We start from the raw sequence: 22693 nt of genomic DNA, 5'->3' as shown, positions 1-22693 counted from the left end.
TTTCAGTTGTTTACATCTTGTTGAATTGTTGCCCTTGTTGCCAGACAAGTTAAATACACTATAACCTTTTTCATTTCTAGACAGCTGTCTTGTTAGAAACATTTTGAAGAATGTTTCTGCCTTTTGAATGAAATTACTTTTATATTTTAATCTCAAACTTAAACATTCTAAAAACTAATCCAGTGGTTACATTTCTTCACTGAAATAATAACTAGAGAGATGACATTAGTCATGTATTTTTACTAAAGCATAAGGAATTTATGCGCTGAAAAACTTCGGCTAGGAAGACTGTAACATAAATACACGGTTTGTTAATTGCTGTGTATCTCCAGTGATGGGCTATAAAGAATTCAGAGATTTCTGTTAAGAATAAAATTCTTTTGTGACAGTCATAACAGCAGAAAATATAAATTCTGAAAGGGTTTTCTTTACATGAAAAAAGAAGCGAAATGACGATAAACTGTGCTGTCTCATAATCTGGAAAAGTAGTGACAAAAGAAATGATTAAACCTTCCCACAGAAAAAGCAGAGATTGTAGGTAAGAAGAGGCACCATCAAGTTGCTAAGTGGGAGGCTAGGGCTGGCCTTGTGATAGAAGAGGCTATAGGGCTTCTCACCAACATATATATTCCAAAGAGTGGTGGCAAGCCAGGGTTACATGCGTAGCAAGGTTGTCTTAGTGTTTTGGTCATAACCCGGGGCTTCCGCACATACTGGTTGCCCTTGCTGGAAAGGAAGATGGAAATCCTAGTGAAACTATTACCTCTGCAAACTCAGCAGATCTTATTTGTAAACCTAAACTTGTTTTCTGAATCTACAGGCATCTTTTGGCACCTGTGTTCAGACAAAAAAAAGCATCCGGCGTCTCCAAAATCTAACTTTTTTGTCTCCATTTCCATTCTGCCAGTGACAATTAGTCAGACCTGGGCTCAGATCCACACTGGTGTGCTGTCCCGTGATGTAAATCCCTGCTGCAAGACTGCTGAGCCGGGTCTACACCAAGTAAAACTGGTAACTCCTCTCACACGGCTTCTGGCTATTAAACACCTCCCTAAATGCATCAGAAATCTGTAAATATTGTGGTGAAAAGACTCCGGTGAGACAGCCGACCTGAAACAAGAACTGCATCTTTAAAAATAATCACAAGGGCTTCACAAGGCAATCTAATAAAATTTGGATTTAGTGGAGTATTAACATGAATGTTTGGGGCTTTTTCAGCAGCATCTTAGATGTAAGAATTGGAGCGCTCGAGCTGCTGTATTAGGTTTAACACTGGTCTTGTAAGGAATGTTCTGATATTCCCTCTTCGACGGGGGAAGAAACCTGAGCACAGACTTTAATAAGAATCTGGGGAAAGCTCATGGAGCAAAGTGGTGGCAAATTCAGGAGAAAAGCTACGGATTTCCTCCACCTGCCAACTCCGCTGCTTTTGGAAGTAGACAAACACTTCATAAACCAGCTATGGCCTTCTAGCTGTGTGCCTAGGCTCTCTGGACGTCGGGCAGGGAAATTACTAGAAAAGGTGCTGTCACTGCCTTCAGATACAGGAATTCTGGATGGTACTTACTGTTTCTATAGGTAGTGGGGACCCTGTATCGCATGTGCGGTGACTCTGGTACGTCTGGGACATGTGTGACCTACAGCATATGAGCTGCATGGTTTATTTGTGGTGTGCAAGTCGTATGCATCATACATCGTGTGCTACGGCCAGGGTGACTTTTGCGTGCAGATCAATCTTGTACTGACGTCCAATACATTCAGTATTTCACAGACACGTTCCATTCCCTGCGTCCGTCGTGGGCAGACTGTACATACTTCTGCACGAGAAATCCCAGAGAGAGCTAGGAACCATTGCTTTTGAAATTTCAAAGGATGGTAGGTATGTCTTCTTGGCCTTTTCTCATGCCTTAAAGATCACAAAAAAATGCATTACCTCGTAGGAAAAAAAGTAACAAAGATGATGAATTCACCCATCTAATCCTATATAAGGGATTTCACCTATATATCCTATATAAAAAATGTACAAAGTACAGCGAGCATTCAATCAGGAATAATAATTTAAACTCTAATTCTTCCAAATTGTTCTTTAGTGACAAAACCAGGTCTAACCAGCAGTGCTTTCCTGGGGAGCGTTCCTAGCGTTGCGGTACGGAGAGCGAACCTCTAGGATGCAGTTCTGCTGCTGCTGTGGCATGCCTGGTACCTGCCAGCCTAGGGCAGACCCCAGAGCCACCGAGCCCAGCACCCAAACTGGGACAGTGGCCAGGAGTGCCACCGGGGACAGGGTGGAAAAGACTCGTATCAAACATGTTGGCCTGTCCAGCCATGAAAGGCACCTCGCGGTGCTCCTCGAGACCGTGCTGCCCGACACGAGGAATTTAGACACCAGTCGCAGCCTTACTGCAGCCGAAACCCCGGTTAATTAGTGCGTCCACATGTGGAATACACCAAAGTTGTTAGGAAAGGTGCAAGTGCCGACAGTTAATAGACTTAAAAGCAACTAAGCATCTGTTGATTCTGACATACTGCAGGTTATTTATTTAATGTGGGCTAATAGTATTAAAAATGTTAAGTTTTAGGAAAAATCATTCTCTTTATCTGTTAGTAAAGAATAATACAGTTTAAGCAGTAAGGCTTTAGAAGACAAGCCGTCAAGAAAATGTGCTCTACTGCTGATGCCAATCTGAGAAAAGATTTTGTGCGTTTTCTAAGGGACGTACCCCAAGAAGAAACACTTCACTCACCCAGGATAACCCATCCCATCAAAATAGTAATTTTAGGCTTCCTATGTTTATATGAATTTTTATTTCTGTATTTTTTTTTCCCAAGGTGTAGTTCCTTTTATGCAAAGGATAAACTGTGATTCATGCGTAGAAAGCCATCTAATTAATACTACGAATACTTTGAACAAGATCACAGGAGCGGCAGAACCAGAACAGGTTATTGTTCTGTTACGTCAGGCATTTGCTTCTGGGATGGCCTATATACTGGGGGGGAGGGGAGGGCAACCGGACCAGAGCAATTTTATACATATAAGAGGGAACTCTGCAATATTACACCATGGCAAAATTATCTCATCATCAGGTACCATGGTGTTTTCTGAAGCAGGGCAGGTGCTACTTAATTATTTTCATAGCATCCTGAAAAAGCTAACCAATTGTACATTTTGATTGGTTTTTTATGTTCTATAAAAATACAGTTTCTGCTGGTGGTCATTGCCAGAGGTGGGTCACGTAGGGTACAGACAAAACCTTGGCGGTAGGATGCGGCATACTCGATTTGAAGCGGACAGCCTGAGCCAGCATCAAAGGAGCGATCTCTGCACCATCTTCCTTAGAAGAGGTTATTCCAGTTAATAACTTAAATTTTGGTACCCCGTGGGGTTTGTGTTTTGGTTGTGGGGGTTTTTTGAGAGCTCTGAACTGGGAGCACTGTCACCGGCGGGGCTTTCTGCCACAGCCGTGTGATACTTGGTGCTGACCTTGCTCCCCCAGCTTCTGGATGGATACCCTGGAGTTTCAAGCCTTTTTCCAGGCGCGGGAAAGGAGCCCGGCGGGGGCACTCCGCTCCGGGGCGGCGCCGGGGGCCCAGCGCAGGGCGGGCGCTGCCGTGGGGGCGGGGCCGTGCCGTGCCGTGCCCGCCCCCGGGCCGTGCCGTGCCGTGCCGTGCCGTGCGGGCGGGGCCGGCGGCCGCGTACAAAGGGCGGTGCGCGGCGGGGCCCCCCTAAGCCGCAGCCCCGCGCCTCCGGCAGCAGCGGACCCCGGAGTCAGCCGGGCGTCGCAGGGCGCTCGGCCCCCTCCCCGTTCCCGGCCGCGGCGGAGGGTGCCCGGCCGCGGCGCATAAGGCTAAGGCTTTCCGACTTCAGCTACAGTGCTAGCTAAGTCGGGGAAGGCAACACGGAGCGAAGCCGCGCGTCCCCCGCCTCCTCCGTGCAGCGGGCTGAGGCAGCGGCGCAGCGGGCCGGCATGGCGCGGCGAGCGGGGCCGGCGGGCGAGCGGCGGCGCGGCGGTCAGTGCGCGGGGGGGGCGGCCGGGCTCCCGCGGGGCTCCGCTCACCGCCCCGGCGCGGTGGGGGCGGGGGGGGGCCGGCGGGCGGGGGGCGCCGCCGCCCCGTAACGCGCGTCCCGGGGGCGGCCCCACCGGCGGGGCTGCTGGGCACGGTGGGTGCGCCCCTGACTCCCTGAGCGTGTGTCTTGTTTCTCGTTTAGGATCCGTGCTTGCCTTCTTTACGTCTGCAAAGTTCCTTCTTTATCTTGGGCATGCACTGTCCACTTGGGTAAGTAAAGAGCCTGGCAGAAGTACGGCTTTATTAATCTAGCGCCACTTACCTGCACGGGGCCGATGCTCTGCAGAAAATCTCCACGGAATAGCACACCGCCACGAAGGCGGAGGGCTCGTTACAACGTCTGGCCGTTAAAAGCCTCCATAATCTTTACTTTGTATGTTGCAAGAGGCGCAGCTTTCAGTAGTGCTGCCCTGGGCTTCCCCGGGGCCTGGTTCTGTACCCTCTTGTGCCTGTAGGTAACCACAGAAGCAGTGAGACTCCTTCTAGAGTAAGCTCTGAGTGACAGAAGCAAAGCGTAGGCTGTAACAGAATGAGAGACAGTCTGTTGCAACATGTGTTTGAAGGGCTTGCATACTTACTAAGGGGCAATACTCTGTGTTTGCCACGGACCCATAACTGCCACTTGTTAGCAAACCTCTTGGGAGCGGCAGGGAATGTCTTTCTGGCAAAACGTTTGCCTTAGCAAATGCTCTCCTTCTGGCTAAGGTAACATGCTACCCAGTTTTTAATCATTTGAAGCATACTAAAAAAAAATCTTTAAAATATGCACTAAAAATAGACAATCTGGTTCTATTCCTATAATAAAATCTTATAATGCAATCTTAAGTTTCCATCCAGTGGCTTGATTCACAAAGAAGTGGAAAGGCCCTTCTATTCCCTGTTCTGTCTTTAGTCCTGTGTTTGGACCAGTTTAGCGTGTGCTTTGTATAGCATTGAACAAGCGGCTGATATACGGTTACACCGCTGCATGCAGAACCCTGGCAGCTCCTTGCTGGCGCTAACCTGAAAGGTCACACTGATGCTTCTGTTAATGGGAGCAGCCTTGGAGTGGTGTCACGCTGCTTTAAACAAGTGCACGATTTTAGCAATTATTATTATTACTGAAGGAGCTGAGTGGTGATGGTTCTGTTCAGGTTGCTGCTTTTTAGAGGCCAGGGTTGTAACCTGCAACAGTTTCTGTCAGGTCAATGCCTACAAAGTGCCCAACAGGGAATTGGCTCAGCCCTGCTTACTCCTCTGAGGAGAGCAGCAAAGCTTGGTAGCGGGGCTGCTCTCAGGGTACATGAGTCAAGGTGACAAAGCAGGGTTTGAAAACAGTGTTGCACACCATAACAAACATTAAGACTGCAAGATGTCTTTTTAGCCGTTTAGTGGTATTAATGATTATCTCTTTGGTCTAGTCTGTTTTCTTTTGTGCTGCAAATCTTGACTCAAAACCAACCAAACCTGCTGAAGCAACATAAATACAGCTTATTTTGACAGGACTGAGCACAGGACTGCACCTTTTCTATCTCCTGAGCTTTAGTGTTCCTGTGGTCTGAACATTTTTGCTTACAGGAATGATAAACGAGCACCTTAATCTTCAGGACTCGGAAGTAATAGATCATCTTTGTTCTAAAATGGCTACATCTGCAATGCAAAAGCTGGCAGAAATGTGGTTTTGCTGTGATTGAGAGAGCTAATTTGGTTTCTGTGTTACTAAGCCGTTCCCAAATACAGAAAAAAGCTGTAAATAATTAAACGTGTCACATCTCTGCAAATGCTCGGATTTGAACAAAGCCTGGACTATATCTTAGGCTGCTGTTGAGTAAGGCCCTTGAATGTGTGCTGTGATCTTAATAGTCCGGGCTGCGCTGCTGAACTGGAGGCTCCGAGCTTACGCTGTTGCCTTTTTTTTGTGCTTAATTTGTTACTGTCTGTCACTCGGCAGTGAAGAAAGTACAGAATGAAACGGCGTTCCCCTTGTTGGTGCCGGGAGGTCAGTCCCCTGCCTTGCCTGTGCCCCTCAGACCCCAGCAGGCCTGTCGGGAGGGAGCAGCCGGGCTACGGCTCGATCTGCTGCCTGCAGCTCTGAGACGGGGTCGTATACGTTTGGCCCGAGATTATTGTAAGGATAATTGTCACAGCAGAAGAGCCAGAACCATCTTTAAAAGGATGGGGATGCTAAACAGCTGTAGCTGTCGAGAGTTGAAATACCCACGTTTTGAGACAATTTAAGGCGGGATTAAGTGTATATATAGTTGACTTTGCCCGTTTCTGAAGGCGGTACTCATTTACGTTTCAGTAGGTAGAACTTAGCTTGCAATTACATACCTCTGTAATTCACTAATATTATTCTTCCCTGATACTAATTTATCTTTGCTCTTCATGGTTTTTAATTCTTGGGGGAAAAAACCCTCTTACTTCTAGGTTGGAACAGCTTTAGTTACTTGAAAAATTATCTGTGTTGACTGGCCTGTTCAAAATAGTCTGGGTAAATGCATTGGATATAGTTGAACGGCGTTCACAGGCTCCTTAAATGAATTGTGTAGCAAAATCGTGATCTCGCTGGAGTCGGGAATCTTCCTGTGAGTGTCAAGTGAGGTCAGGTTTTTCACTCTGACATTAGTGGCTGGCATTGATTATAACATACTCACATTTCTTAAAAATGCCTTTTTCATCTTGTGAGAATTCAGTAACTGAAACATCACTGCTGAAAGGGGAAAAAAAAGAAACCCAAACCAAACTTCTGTTATGAAATTTTAATGTGAAAGTACTCTTTTGGCTTATTTGTTCTAGCTTAAACAGGTATGCAGGCTAATCAAAACTTGTTAACCCACCTGCATGTATTTTAAGTGAAATTTAGTAAAGAGGTGCCTCGGGTTGTATTAAGTGTGAGTGCTAGACTTGGGAAGTAAGTGGCATCTTGGTGTTTTCATTGCTGGAATACTTTCTATATACTTCTACTAACCATGGACTAAAAGTGGAACATATTTTACAGAAGACTTTACATGTCTCCGGAGAGTGAAAAATGGTTTAATATGTATGAGAGGGCACATCTAAGCTGATGTGATTATGTTTGCATTTTTTAAATTGCTTTTAATTAAAAAAAAATGTACAAAATCCAGAGGTTTTTCTTGAACAGGTGAACGTGATTGGAATGTAATTTTTTCTTTCCACCCAAGGTTAAGGAAACAATTATGAATGTTTTAACATAACGATATTTGAAGAAATCTCCTTCAAGGAGCTTCAGTAACATTAAAAGGCAAATTCCTTTTGTGTATCTGTACTACACTGAAGACTTCAATCAAACTTTGCAATTATTTTGAACCTCCAAATAGTATGCTTTTTATGTATCTTTGGATGTTATATGATCTGTTAGATCAGGCAGACTTTGCTTTTAAAAAGTGCTTTTGTGTTAATGCTGTCCCCTTAGAAATTTGTACTATTCACCGTATCACATTGCTGCCTTATCTTAAATAAGCAATTGCTGAAGAAAACAGTTTCATGTTTGGTTTATAAAAGGCTAACATTAGAGACACTTACTAAACACTGTGTGGCCTAGAATACTGTGAAGGATTTCTATTCATCTGTTTCATTATTGATTACATAAAGTGTTTTTTTGTAGTGCATTTCTCTCAGTATGTGCAAAAACATATGTGACTCCTATCATGTGACCACACAAAAACCTCAGTGATTTCATTCGCAAGCCACAGGTCTGTTTGGTAGCAGAATTAATGTTTTGAATAGTATGAAAACTACTTCACTTGGGCATGTTTAGCATTTTGTTTTTTTTTTTTAAGCTGTAGTTTTAAGTGATATCAGAACATGAAAATTGTGTATTCTAAGCACTAGGTTAAACTAGCAATAGGCTAGATAGGTTGAACTAGCAGTGAGTTTGCAATGGGTTAAACAAGACCTGATATTCTACTTCTTAGTGATGTGCTGATGTTTAACGTTGTTACAAGATCTTAAGTCCATTGGCTTCGGAAACTTCAGTTAATATTTAGGAGAACATCTTCCATGATTTAGCCATATCCATCCTGAATTGTGTTGACTTGTTTTGGCTTGACTGGCTCTTGTGTTTTAAAGCAGCGTTTAAGCTTTGATCATCTAAGAACAAACTGCCAACTTGGAAAGTTACTTAAATAGTACTGGTAATCAATGAATCTGTTGATAATTGATTTGTGCTGGAGAATCTGTGTAAGCTTTCTGAGCCTTGTTGGATGTGGCTGGTAATGGACTTTGTTAATATTATTATAATAGATATTTTTATGTAATGGACTTTGTTAATATTATAATAGAAAAAATCTGGGATATTTGACACTGTATTATAAACTGTGATGTTGCACTTGATTAGGACAGATTATTTTAGTGAAACTGGGATAAAATCAACGGTGGCAGGATGTAGTCATCAAAAATCCCAACCTAACCCCCAAAATAAAGTAAACCCAACATCTTTCCCCTGCCCCTTCCCCCCCCCCCCCCCCCCCCGCAAAAAAAAAAAAAAAACAAACCCCAAAACAACCCCACACCTTGCCCCTGCATGTGTAACAAACCTTTATTTTAACACAAACTTTTGTCAGGACATTAGTGAAATAGTCAACTTGGGTCCTCGCAAGGTGCGTATAGTGATGTTGCGTATGTACTCTCTGTTACTCTTTAAGGGAGATCGTATGTGGCATTTTGCTGTGTCTGTATTCCTGGTTGAACTTTACGGAAACAGCTTACTCCTGACGGCAGTCTACGGACTGGTTGTGGCGGGATCAGTTCTTCTCCTGGGAGCCATTATTGGAGACTGGGTGGACAAGAACTCCAGGCTCAAAGGTTAGATGCACAGAGCAGGTTATTTACTGAAGGATGGATCAAATCAATGTGAAAGGATAAAGCCGATACTTAACTCCTCAAGTCAGATATGAGAATGGGGCTTGCTAAGATTTTTGTGTTCTTTTTTTTTTGAAGAAGAGTGATGTTTGAGGGTGGTAATGATTATACAAAGATAGTGTCACAGACTGGAAGAAAACAGTTTTACATAGCAATGTATCTGCTACTCAGGCGAAACCTGTATAGTACGTATTAGTGTGTGGACATGCAACAGGTAAAAAGCACATCTCTTCAAGAACTACAGGCCCAGCTCTTTATAGCCTAATACTAACATGTACTCGCATTATTTGTTGTCTTCCATCTGGATACAAACATCTTCCACTTAGGTGTAATGTAAATGCAGTGCATGTTTACACTTATTTTAAATACGTATGCTCTGTTCTGTTTTATAAATAATGTGATATTACATTCTTCAGTATACAAAACAGCATCACTTCCATGGTATGCTGAAGATGAATTTTAGAGACCCAGGCTAAGCCCTGGTTTTGCCCCTTTAAAAATAGTTTCAGCATTTGAACAGGTACAGTTTGATGGGTTTTTTTTTTTTTGATTAAGACCTACTTGGGCTGTAAACTGTTAAAAGCTGCGAGTTGTTAACAGCCACAAAGTTACATCAGACATTAATACTGTTTCTCTAAGACAAGGGAAGATTCAAAATCTAGTATGAAGTATAGTTTTACCACTTAGTTTTGAGGGGGAGAATAAGAAATAAAAGCATTTAAAGATTTTTTTGTGCATGTTCCTTAATATTAACTGCCTTAAGCTTATAGTTAGCTCATTCTTATGTTCATAGCTGTTGCTGTCTGTTTTGATTTGAAACAGTGGCCCAGACATCCTTGATTGTACAGAATGCGTCTGTCATCCTGTGTGGTATCATCCTGATGGTTATCTTCTTGTTTAAGACTGAGCTTTTGACCTTATACCATGGATGGCTTCTGGTGAGTGCTTGAACATGTTGATAAGGAATTAATTTGCAAAGAAACTTATGGGGAGTGTGGGAGACAGATGAATTTTGATTTCTTTTTAGTCTGTTTAGACATTTCTGGGAGCTAAAACTGGCAAATAAACTTTGAGCTAGTTGGATAAACAGAGGTGTACATTTTCTATCAGGAATTGTAAAGTAGACTTGGTCGTGTTTTGTCTGAAGAACAACACTAAAATGTATGGATTCAAATGTAAAAATGTCTTTTCTGGTTGTACAGGGTAGGAGTGGAAATCTCCATCAATTTTCTCACGTTGTAACTCTTTCCCCCCATTTCTCTAGACGATGTGCTATATCCTGGTTATCACAATAGCAAATATTGCCAATTTGGCCAGCACTGCCACAGCCATCACAATTCAGAGGGACTGGATTGTTGTGGTTTCAGGGGAAGACAGAAGCAAACTGGCAGGTGAAATATGTTGCCTTTTTAATACCTTTAAATGTCTTAATTTCAAAGATTGTTTTTTAGAGTTTTCCAGACGTCAGCAATCTTTGAGTCCCAGATACTATTTTACAGCAGGTAAAAAAGGGCAGCCTTTATTTTCCTCTCCACTGCTCTAGACTACACTTATAAGATTAGAAATTACTGTTGTGATGACGGTGTAGTTAGGCATCCCTAAACTTGATTTGTCCACTTTTTAGTCCTGCTGCAGCTTTGTTGGGAAAACTTTACTCTTGCTGAACAAAACCAGACACCACACTCTTAAATCAAATAACCAGTGTTTAATAGAAAAGCTATTTAACTTCCAGGCACTTAAAGCGAAGTGTCGCAATACTTTATTTTTAGGTCCCTGGAATGAAATGGAAAACTGTTGCGTAACTGGGCTCCTCACATAGGAATCAAGAAAGAGGTACATGAGAATGAAGTCCAGAACTGTAAATAGGCAGATGAGAAAATTGCTGGTAGGAAATGATGTGCATGCAGATATATTTGAAATAGGGCACTTCTCTAGCATTAGATGTCTAACTCAGAGCTGTGAGCGCTTTTCTTCAGTTGGAACTGAAAGCTCTGTATTCCTTTAATATCAGACACCTTTGTTATTAGGCTATAGATTTCATCTTCCTCTTTGCCTAGTAAATATTTTTTCTTCTTTCCCCTTTCTTGCACAGTGGTGTGGCTTTATTAGGGGAGAGAGTGAGTTCCCATTCGAATTCTGCTGCAGCCTGGTAGTCGTGGCACTGCTTAGATGTGAGAGATTGTTTGGGATCCTCCTCCCCAAGGGTGCATTGAACCTGACCCTCCTTGCTGGAGGGTACTGCTGGCTGCAAGGCCATTCACCCCAAGGGGGGTGTGATTCACCTCTGGCTCTGACTGAACGGTGTGGGAAGCAACATGTATTTTCTTTTGCAGTGAACTTGGCCAGGCTCTGTGGGCTCTGAGTCAACCCTATAAGGGAACTTAAGCCTTCCCAGATATAAGAACTGATACTGAAGTGCGAACAAGGCACAGAGCAGCTTAACATGGCCAAGACATCTTCAGCTCGCTGGAGTAACTCTGGGACCAAAGTTTTAAGTCTGACACTTGTGGAGTTTAGATACCTCCAGGCCTAGACAGCATTTCAGCTTGTGGACTCTGATTTTGGATGAAGCTGCTTAACTTGCCCATAAAGTTCAGTTTACATATTGGAGTCTTTTTAGGGATTTGAATCCTATATTGCAGATTTATTCTGTATCTCCAGTAAAGGAATCTTACTTGCCTGTTTCATCCGGGAGAGCCTAGTTGTTATTAGATATATTGTCTTGCTTTCATTTCCCAGTGTACCGATTTTCCACCATAGTCTTTTATTTTGACCTTGCAGTGCCTTTTAAGGCACTTTTTAGTACCTTTTTAAGTACAGAGCAGCAGTACAGGTTAACTTTCTTTATGCGTGTGAATCACTAGTAGAAAAATGCCATCTATCTGTAAAAGTCTTAAAGTTCTAATGGTCCTCGTTAACCTTTCTTGTGTCAGATCTTACTCAGCAAATTGTCTCCCCAGTCCCTGTGCTGCTTACTACACATGAGATAAGGCACAGGCCACGCCTGGGGAGAAGTGCGGCATGGGAGGCAGTCCATCGGAATTGTATGACCACTTCTAGGCTGGATTGAAAAATCAGGCAAGAGGTTACTCCAAACTCTCATGCAACTTAATTTAAAAACAAAAAACCCCACTGAGCAAGTGCCTTAGTTCAATGGATCTATCTAAAGGATCTCCTCCAGGCTGAACAGAGTTGTGTGTTTGATAGTAATTGTAACTGGGAGACTGTGGAAATTGCTTAACATAAAATTGAACACCTGCGTTGACTCTGCAGCAGATACTGTTGTCCAGCTCTGCGCTGTTCCTCAGAGGAGCCTTAGTTAAGCAAGTTAGGGAAATGAGGAAATGCCTTGGCTTCCCCTTCTTTGTTGTCCTTGATTAGTTTTTCTATTCACTCTTAGTTTGTACCTTTTCTGAGTGGGAGTATTTGCCTTCCTCAGCTCGAAACCCAGAGCTTAGTTCTTGGAATTTCTAAAGCCAAATATTGTGCAAGTATCTAACTTATCTTAGTTAACCATCAGTCAAATAGTTAAGATCGAATTCTAAATAGAATAACCTAAACATTTCTTTGAACAGCAAAGAGTAATTTTCTACAGATTTAGAAAAGCAGCTTCATGCTAGTATACGGTTTCACTTGCCCTTCAAAGGCTCTGATTTCATAATAGGACTCTAGAAGGGTTTGAGATGCACTTCGAAGTAGCCTAAAGCCCTGATGTGTAAAACTACTGAGTGTTGAAGTGACTTTTAGAAGTGGAACAATGGTACCATTAATGGGAAGCTTACAGGAGCCCGGAGGGCGTAGTGATGCTAAAGTGGATAAGGTTGGGGAGGCTGAGATGTCACCTACCAGCAAATGGAAGATGTGTTTGTGCTAAGAATGGGCTCCTTGTTTTGACCGGAGACATCAAAGTGTGGACCAGAAAGGAGTGAGGACTTTGCTCAGTAAGTTCTGAGGCTGCCTACAGCTGCCATCGACCAATGTGACTCAATAAGGAAATTTAGTAATTTCAAAGGTCTGTTGCTATCGTGGTGGGTGCTGTGGTCACCAGTTATAAGTCAGTGGAGGAGATTAGGGGATACATGGTCCAGTATTGGGAGGTAGTAGTTGCTAAAATTATATTTACAGGAAAGAATTCTACCGTGTGGAATTCCTTTTTATGTCTGGAGTTAGGCATGCTGGGTTTGAATGTTAGAGGCAGGTTTAGGAGTCCGTAATATCACTAGGATGTCAGGGTAGTCTGATCTCATGACTAACAGTTACTTGCAGGAGCAAGCTAAACCTGGAAGACCTCCTGCAGGCAAAACTGTTGGGAGCGGGGTTTTGGCTTACAAACACCTTGGTTGATCACGACTTAAATGTTGCAATGCTCTAAAGGTGCCCCTGGTTAGCAGCTGTAACTCCTGCTGGAACCAGTTATAGCTGGGGCAGGACTTTGTAGCTGGATGTATATATATGTGTGCAGTCGTCAGGTATGTTAGTGAATGTTTTACTGTAAGTTTTCAGCAATTACTTTGTATCTTCCAATAATTTGACAGATATGAATGCCACAGTAAGAAGAATTGACCAGTTGACCAACATCCTGGCCCCAATGGCAGTTGGTCAGGTAATGACGTTTGGCTCCCCGATGATTGGCTGCGGATTCATTTCTGGCTGGAACCTGATGTCAATGTGTGTGGAATATCTGCTGCTCTGGAAGGTTTATCAGAAAACCCCTACCCTGGCTCTCAAATGTGCAAAAGTTGAAGAATCGGAACTGAAACAGCTGAATGTGAAGAAAGGTATTGAAAACACAAAAGTATTCTGTGAATTTCAAGTTATTCACTGTATCAGTAGAACTGAAGTGTGGACTTGCCTTTCACAGACGCTGCTGTGAGGCTGTATAGCTGCCTGCTCGTAGCATGGACATGTCAGGTTTTGGATACAGATACCAGGGGCTCTAATCTAAGTAACAATCCTTTGTGCAGCTATTTGAGGAAACCTGTAAAATGCAGCCAAAGAACGAATTATCTTCTTTTAATTAGTCCTTTAGAGTGTCTGCCCTGTTACTTGGGGCTGATTATGAGGAATGCTCCTGTCCATCTGTAGCATAGTTAATAAGCTGGACAAAGCCCTTTGTATGATCCACGAGCAAAACAGCCTGCATAGGACTCTTTCCTGCTAATTCAGCTCTGCTTACACGTAGTACTAACAGGCTTTCAGGAGGCTGTAGAATAGGTGGTAGTATTTCTAGTCTGGCATGCTTCAGTGAGTTCCACATGCTGCAGGAAATGGTGGAGAAAAAAATAAATTACTTTGAGCTACTCTGCTGCAAATCCCAGTTGTTCAGCTTGACTAAGAAAGCAGGGTACTAAACTCAAGTGTTTTCCCATTTTCAGGGTACCAGTAAGTGGATACTCCTGAAAGCTCATGCTATAGGCTCCCAACTACAACCTGCTGGGGTTGATTCTTTTTTTAAAGAAAGGTTATAAAGAATTTGGATTTTAAAAGCTAGTTAGGAATCTGCTCTTTGATCAATATATAGTGAGATAGGAGGCTGCTACTAAAGGTATTGAAGAGGCATTTCTTCCCAGCTGGCGGATCCCCTGTGGTAATAGCTGGTCCACTAATCTGTCAGACTAAGCTGATGGCAGCCTAGGATGGGGGAGCAAGATAAAGAGCATAGAAGGCTCTGTAGCTTTGCAACTGGTTCTTGAATGCCCCTGAAGAATGAAGCATTTGGCAACTGTCAGTATGTAGGAAACATCTCTCAAAGTTTGCTGTTTCAGTAGATGAGTTGCATTTTTAAAAGTTGCAGAAATACTTTGTTTCACTTGCTGTGTGTGGAGTTCTTCAGACTCGGCAGCGTAAAAACACAGCTCAGGCATTCAAGCATCTATCAACATTAGTAGTTTCTATCAGTGTTACTAATCTGTGGGTTTTCTGGATTTTTGTTTGACCGGTGGAAGTGCCTTTCTCCTATATTAGAGGGGAAAGGGAATTGTAGAAAAGCATCATCTGAGTCTTATGGTTTTCTTTTTTTTTAAGTCAAGTTTTGAAAGCTTTTGGCTTTGGTAGCCTTCAGCAAGCATATCTGCCTTGGTTCTTCTACCATGATATGAGGTACTGATGGTGGGGGAAGTATTCCCGATGTTCTGTGGTTAGTGCATTTAAACATGCAATGTTAAAATGCAAACCAGCATTGGCATTCCTTAAGCAAACAATTTCTTTATGGAAATGGAGCACTTGCTCACAAGTCTAAGGAAGAGAAGCAGGCTGTGTTTTCTCTGAGCACAATTTAATTAAATAAGCAGGAGTCTGATAGGGATAAACCTTACCTGACCTTACTAGACAGGTGGGATTTAAGGACACTTGAAGACATTCAGGTGATCAGAGGATGGTTGACTGCAGAATTTAACTGACGCACTTCTGTAGCAGCGAGCTTAACTGCAAGTGATTGTCTCGCGGTTCGCACTCTGGGCTTTCCGGGCAGGCGTGTGCCTAACAGTTGCATTTCTGTTTACAGAGACTGACACGAAACCAGCTGAAGGAGTGCAGTTAGTTGTTGAGAAAGATGTAACTGGCTTTGAGCGCCAACAGGAGAAGGAGATCGGCTGCGCTGCCCGCATCGCTGAACCTTTCATCACGTTCCGTGATGGATGGGTGGCGTACTACAACCAGCCGGTGTTCCTTGCCGGCATGGGTCTTGCATTTCTGTACATGACTGTTCTGGGCTTTGATTGTATCACCACCGGCTATGCATACACTCAGGGCTTGAGTGGCTCTGTGCTGAGCCTCCTGATGGGTGCCTCGGCAGTCACCGGAATCATGGGAACAGTAGCTTTCACTTGGCTCCGTCGCAAATGTGGCCTGGTTCGCACGGGCCTCATTTCTGGAGTTGCTCAGTTTGCTTGTCTGGTTTTATGTGCCATCTCTGTGTTCATGCCTGGAAGTCCTATGGATTTGACTGTTTCCCCGTTCGCTGACATCAGTGCCAGGCTGTTTGAAAGTGAACGATTGCCTACTATAGCATCTCCAGAAGATAAACCTGGAATGGTTTTTGCAACTGGAATGCCCAACTTGTTAAACGGGTCTACTACTCCTGCTAACAGCGACCCAGAGATGAGTCCTGAGCCTGTGCCTTTAATCTCTGTTAGTCTCCTGTTTGCAGGAGTCATTGCTGCTAGAGTTGGTAAGTATTACACCTCTGTTTAAAATCTGATGTACTGGCTGCCTGTCCACTAAATACAAGTTTGAGTTCAGAACTGTAGGCTGTGGTGGTTGTGTCACATTTCTAAGGCTAATTCATTGTATTCCACATAAAAATAGAACAATCTTGCAATAGTGCCACTACTGCACAGACTGCAGTACTAATTTCTTGTGTATTGTATATCCCTAATAGGGGAAAAGTAAGTTACCACATCTGGAAATGAATGTAACGTTTTTTGGAATGCTCATCTCTAAATGATCTTCCTTCACAACCAAATAAAACCATTTGTTAATAGGAAACAGAACTCAACACATCTGCTATGAAAACCTTCAAACTTAGGAGTTCACTAAACGAATCCATTCACTAAATAAACTGTCTGACCTTTAAACTTGTGACCAGCAAGGAGATTTAGAACAGAAACTTAGATTTGGATGACAGATTAATTTTTTGAGGAATTGCTGGTTAGTGTTAGTATTACTGTCTGTCAGCGGAAGAGGCAGTCAAATGTGTAAATGTAATGAACAGTAGTTCTCATCTGTAGAATTTTTGTACTCTTAATTTCTGCAGGTCTTTCTGGGATTTGGAGGAATAAAACACTTCATTCACATGTATTAGGTTTGTCTGCAAGATAAACTTCTAAAACTCAATCTTTAATAGACTAAACTAGTATAGAAGCTTGTGTCAACTGAGACTGTAAGTTAGGTATTCTGCGTAGCTGAAAATGTGTTTGACTTTTGCAAGCCTCTTAGGCAAAACTTAGCGCTTGTAGCTAGCATGATCACACTGCAAGGAGCTGTTACAGCTGTTTAAATAAGGAACAGATGAGTGAAGCGTTAACTTGATAGACGTGTTGAAGAAGTATGTGACAGGCAAGGTAATGTGTCAAGCTGTATGTATTACTTCAGGAAATACTAGTAAAGGGGAAGTAAATTGCTCTTGACTGTCGTGGTGAAATCATTGCAGTCTGCCAAGAGGCTAGCTTGTCCCCAGCACTTCTTCCAGAAGTGAGTGTGTGGCAGTATAAATTTAATTGTGCAGTAATGAACTGACCATGAGAAGCCCAGTTGTATGGATAACTGTTTGTTTTTTTTTTTCTCTCCATAGGCCTTTGGTCCTTTGATTTGACTGTCACACAGTTGCTCCAAGAAAATGTGGCAGAATCTGAAAGAGGTATCATAAATGGTGTCCAAAACTCCATGAATTATCTTCTTGATTTGCTGCACTTCATCATGGTCATCTTGGCCCCGAACCCTGAAGCTTTTGGCTTACTGGTGCTTATTTCTGTGTCTTTTGTTGCAATGGGCCACATCATGTACTTCAGATTTGCCCAAAAAAGCTTGGGAAAACAACTTTTTTTTTGTTGCACTCCTGATCCCAAAGCAGTCTCTGACTGTTCACCACCTGGTAATACATCTACTGTCTGAAAGGATCCACTTCTTACTAACCTGCTACAGGAATATCATGGCTAAACACATGCTGCCTTCTGTGACCCTGTCTAAGGTGTTTCTCTAGAGTTGAATGCAGAAGTTAGCTGTTTGAGGATGCTGTCCCAAGAGAGCTAAAATTCATCTCGGTTTCATTTTTACACTTTTACGAAATCCAGCGTAGTTGGATCTTGACAGCTGGTGTTTCAAAGGATCCCGCAAGTCATACATCTAGTACTTATTTGATCGCAAAAAAAAGGTGAATTTGTGTTGCTGACCCCCACAGCGATACTGTTTAGTGGGTATACGTACTCAATTTCTTCACGAATTCTGAACAATTCTTGTTTTCATAGAGAAAAATGAGAGGGATCTTTTATTTAGTTGCTTCAGAGTAACTTGATATACTGTATTTAGTGTCCTGTGTTTTTCTTCTCTTTTTTTTTTCCCATACCATGAATAGTTCTGCTCCCCTATCTTCTCAAATTGGTATAAACATTCTGCTTGGATTCCTGAAGTGGACTCCAAATGCCAATATTTTCCCCAAACACCTGTTTAGTATTCTATCTGTTTTGGTTTAACTTTAGAGAAACACTTCTCTAGTTTTGTGTGTTGCCTTACAAATTAGACAAGTGCTAGGTACAGGATATTGTATTACACTTTTGTTGCACTTGATAACATAACACACAGCCTCATTTTAACAGTTGCTATTAATGTAACATTATAAAGCATGGCTTTTTTAATTGCAAGTGACAGGTCTGCTCAGGTTTGATGTAGCAGAAAGTGCTAAGGTCAGGAGTACTGGTACAGAAAGATAAAGTCTAGGGCTAACTTAGTTTTTGCCTCAGAGTACAAGCAGCTGTAGTTTATTTTGAACACCTTTTGTTTTCAGAAACCCTATTAAAACCTGACATATTGAAAAAATATTGAAAATTATTAGTATTCCAGACAAAAGAAGCCAGAAAGTGGATTTCTTGCATTTAGCTGTCTTACATGTGTGTGAATTTTGACTTAGTTTGATACTGCTAAAACAATGGGATGTTGGACTGCGTGGCCCTCTAAAGCAACTTCAGACTGATGAAGAATGTTATGTCCCTCTGATTTTCAAGAAGTTCTTGTGTGGTGTTTTTTTGACCCTGCACGTGTACTAACACAGTACTTTCATAGTCATTAACCATATGTGCACTTTTGTAGGAACTACTCTACGCACTTTGCTTTCGCAGTGGAGTTGAACCTGGTGGTGTTCTGAGTTTTCCTCTGGCATGACAGTATGACTTCTGAACTTCAATCTTTGTACAATGTTTGTTTGCAAAATAAGTGGTATGCAAAAACATATGACAACTTGCAAAAAGTGTCCTCTAACTTTTAAGGCTTTTTGTATTTTAGGTACTGTCCTTCACACAGTCATCTGTGTTGCCAGACTTCAACCCTGGAATGTAAGTGTGTGAACTCTGTTGACACTGAAGGTGTTACACCAGGGCTGAACCTAGGCCATTCATCATAAAATTTGCAATGAATTACATTATATATCAAACTAAATAGAATTTAAGCAAAAACCTCTAGAGGCTTTTGTCTCAAATTACAATATTTTGTAAGGGGAGGGGAAGTGAAGGAGTTGGAAGCCAATGTACAGCCAATGCACTTGTAGCCCTCAGTATTCAACAACTGGATGTAACAATCTTCCTCCTCTTAATGGACCAAATGTAGTCATTACTGCTATGTTACTGAAAGTTTCTCAGGGATGTTTTCACTAGGTTTATAAGTGTTTATACTTTGACCAAGCTTTTGGGTTTTGATATAATCAAATAAAATATGTAAATTAGAATAGCTTTGAAATTTGTGACTCAGGACTGAGTGTAGCTTCTTAAGGAAAAGGGAATTTTGCCATCAGCAGAATTTGAGTCAGAAGACAAAACAAGCATATCTACATTTATAGAATAAATATGCCCGAAGGAGGATAGCTTATACACTATAAGTACACGAGTAAATGAAATACCTCCGATTTGCCAAATATGTTTTCTTATGTGTATCTAATCTAAATTGGGACCAGATTTTAATACTGCTGAACGTAAAGGTAGCCTGAACGTCAGTGAATGCCTCTATATGCACTTTAAACATCGGAATGCCACTGTATATATTGGATTCACTGGCCATCAGGGAAGCCAAGCTGGAAATGCAGCTTCTTGTGGGCTGTCTGTAGCCTACAGAACCCAGTGTGCCTAAAGCTTAATGCTGCAGCACTAAGCACCACACATCCCAGAGAGGATGTATTCCTCTAGAGTGCTCTAAAAACATAACAGAACTGGGAACATACCATGTTCCCATGTGTTCCTAAAATTTTGTTTTGTTTTTTTATTCCAAGAGTAATTTAGTCTTGAGTTGCATAGAAATTTGTTGCATGAATGGATCCACTAGATAGTGCAGTCTGAATCTCGAGCCAAAAAAAAAAAATAATGGAGGGACTGGACCTTTGTATTTTGTACACATAATATTGCTAGGATTCGTTTTCGGATACATGACTGGAAGGCAAGACAATCCTAAAAGAGAAGAAAGGTGGATACTAGCTTTAAGAAGAATAAAGATGTATACATTGGAAATCTTGTTATGTATTGGTCTGAGTTGGATGTCAAAAAAAATGTACGCTGCTTGAGCACAACCCATTTGTGTATAAGTCTTTAAGATGTATGCAGACACCTGTACTGATTAGTGCTTTGAAGCAATGTGGAGCCTGAAGTCTTACTTAGCAGGACTTTCATTAAGTAAGCATTTTTGGCCTTGTATTTATTTATTTTTTTCTAAAATGTATCCAATTTGGATGAAAACTGCCCTTAAAATGTACGCACTAGAAATCAATCTTACCAGAATAGCATATTTTATTATAAAACCTTATGCTGGACATAGTATTGATTCATGTATTGCTGTTGTTAAAGCTAATGAATAAATTTGCATAAAATTTTATTTGTCCTGTGTTGTTCTGTTTGTGGGCATCTTGGTGTGCTGTGTTTAGCACGGATCCTGCAGATGAAGGTTTTCCACAGTGATGGGATGGAAACGGCTGTGAAGCACAAACAAATAGCATTGAGGAGGGAGCAGGTGACAAGTGTAGTAAAAGCCTTTCTGTGACTGAGCTCTGGCTTTAGTGAACTGATTTTTATTTAGTATCTGCAGCGGTAACCTAAGATGCAATAGCTGAAGCTGTGGTCTTACAACCTGAGCCCAGGACCGGTGTTGGTGATACAGTGGTCTGGTGTATTGGCTTGCTGAGCGACAGAAGGAAAAGGATTCTGCCTTCTCAGTCATCTTTTTAGTGTACTGAATCTGAGCTGATGGCCTTCTGCAGCAGTAACCCATAGGGGAGAACACTGGGCAGAAGAGTGGTCACAAATAAACGTGATGCTTTTAATATTCCAGTTTTAGTCTTGAAAAGTACCTGGTTCTTGTTCAGTGTATTAGGATACGCTTAGGTGAGCAATCCATCTTTGGAAGGATGCTGTGCTCAGTCACTGGGGTTTCCCTGAACTGATTCCTCTTTGAACTAGAGGTTTTCCTAGAAAAATACCTGTGTGGGTTGTCCTCAGTTATTACCATGTTAATACCCTATGGGAATCAGAATTATTGCTAGTAATACTTAGTTATTCCCATGTGGGAATTAGAATGCAAGGCGTTAACTACAGCCTTCATTGCATGTACCAGCCTTGGTAGCATTAGGGTAAGCGACGTGCCCCTGTAATGGGAGCTGCAAAAACGTCAGTCAGGTTACCAGTTTTACATTTTTAAGAACCTTATCTTCCTTTGCTGCCACGTACAAACTGAGAAAAGTGTTAGTTCCAACTTGAAAATGTAGCCATGCTGATCCACTCCTGTAGGTACAGAGAAAAAAGAATTGTGAATTGTGTTGTGCAGCAAACTTGGTGGATAAACCCCCTTTTTCTGGCTGAAGGCGGCCCTTCTCAGCTTACCCTTTCATGGCTTCAGGGTTTTCCTTTGCTCAGGTATTCATGTTTTGGCAAGTTCTGAGTTTTGTAAGACCCTGTGGAACTCTGTGCTCAGCAAGCAAACGCAGAATGATTGAAGACACCACTCTGTTTACTTGCTTGTTGCACTGCTTTGCTTACTAGGTGGTTGAGATACCAGCTCTGCCTGTGGAAGGCAATGTGTATTGCATGTTACATATTTTATTGTTTTGCTCTGGAATACTTAATTGCTTTTATTTTCAAAAGTTTTGGGGTTTGTTTTTTTGTTGGTTTTTTTTTTTTTCTGAGCACTGAGGATGCAGGGATTGAAAATTGAATCTTTTTAGAGGAAAAAAGGTAGTGTGAACTCAGTCCCTTCAATTTAAACTTTTTTTGTTTCCTTAATGAGAAAACTGTCTCTTACAAATTCCCCGAAAGGTTAATTTCTAGTTGTTTTAAAATACTACAGTTACTGCTGTCTTTGCTTCTACAAAGCGCATGGTATACGTATCCCAGGTTGGCAGAGCTAGCTCGTTCCCTCCGTTAGCTGGTGAGCGTGCCCTCGGTGCCGGCTGGGGAAGATCACAGGTTTTCATGTCCTGGTGTTACACACGCCTTTCCCACTGGACAGAGGCTCCTTTCACAGCCTCCTACATGACTGCTTTGGCAAAGCATGTATTTAAGCTCTTAATCTATAAAGGATCACAATTTGAAGGTAGAGCTTCATAAAGAAACCAACTATTCTGTAATTGCTATGATCAGGCAATTCCAGGCTCGTTAAAAATAATAATTTCCACTGCTTTTTGGTATTAGAAACTCGCAGCTACTACTGAGTGGATGCCAAGTCATAGGTTCTTTGTGACTTTGAAACGGTAATGGTTTACAAGTGAACCCGGAGTAATTCCGAGTGAAGTTTGTTTCTACTAGAGCAGAGCACAAGAGATCCAGCTTTTCTGAGCCTGGCGCGGTGGGGGTGCTGATGCTGTTCACCTGCCTCAGGACTGACGTGTTTCCAGTTGTGCCGTACCCTGCGTTCGGATCTTTCTCAAGTACTCAGTACTGGAGAAGCTAGCAGCAAGTATTACTAGTCCTTACTATCTCACCTTGTATACTTGCACATTGGTTTTCCTCCTTGGGGGTGCCGTTACCTGCAGGGTGTAATAATCGCTGTAGGACTGAAAGCATTTTATTCCTGGAGGAAGGCT

The 22693-nt window shown here is 42.2% G+C and overlaps 1 protein-coding gene across 2 annotated transcripts; it reads left to right on the top strand.

The window, feature by feature from the left end:
* The first annotated feature begins 3716 nt into the window (after positions 1-3716).
* On the top strand, positions 3717-20493 carry SLC40A1 (solute carrier family 40 member 1). 2 transcript variants are annotated; one of them, XM_040605124.1, is made up of 8 exons: positions 3717-4008; positions 4208-4275; positions 8712-8871; positions 9751-9866; positions 10193-10319; positions 13464-13706; positions 15431-16096; positions 17219-20493. In XM_040605124.1, exons 1-8 carry the CDS (start codon positions 3966-3968, stop codon positions 17536-17538), a joined length of 1743 nt encoding a protein of 580 aa, XP_040461058.1. In that variant the 5' UTR covers positions 3717-3965; the 3' UTR covers positions 17539-20493. The 2 variants fall into 2 exon arrangements, with proteins under 2 accessions (XP_040461058.1, XP_040461059.1); XM_040605125.1 differs by lacking the exons at positions 3717-4008; positions 4208-4275 and adding an exon at positions 8652-8655.
* Positions 20494-22693: the final 2200 nt, after the last annotated feature.

This window comes from Falco naumanni, chromosome 8, assembly GCF_017639655.2.
Source record: "Falco naumanni isolate bFalNau1 chromosome 8, bFalNau1.pat, whole genome shotgun sequence".
NCBI classification, from domain to species: domain Eukaryota; kingdom Metazoa; phylum Chordata; class Aves; order Falconiformes; family Falconidae; genus Falco; species Falco naumanni.
This window is presented reverse-complemented; position numbering and strand designations above follow the sequence as displayed.

Bases quoted from the DNA above. Each gene is read 5' to 3' on its own strand.
- SLC40A1 (XM_040605124.1), top strand. From the start codon at position 3,966: ATGGCGCGGCGAGCGGGGCCGGCGGGCGAGCGGCGGCGCGGCG. The intron at 4,009-4,207 runs GTCAGTGCGCGG...TTTCTCGTTTAG, and splicing joins GGGCGAGCGGCGGCGCGGCG to GATCCGTGCTTGCCTTCTTT. The intron at 10,320-13,463 runs GTGAAATATGTT...ATAATTTGACAG, and splicing joins AGACAGAAGCAAACTGGCAG to ATATGAATGCCACAGTAAGA.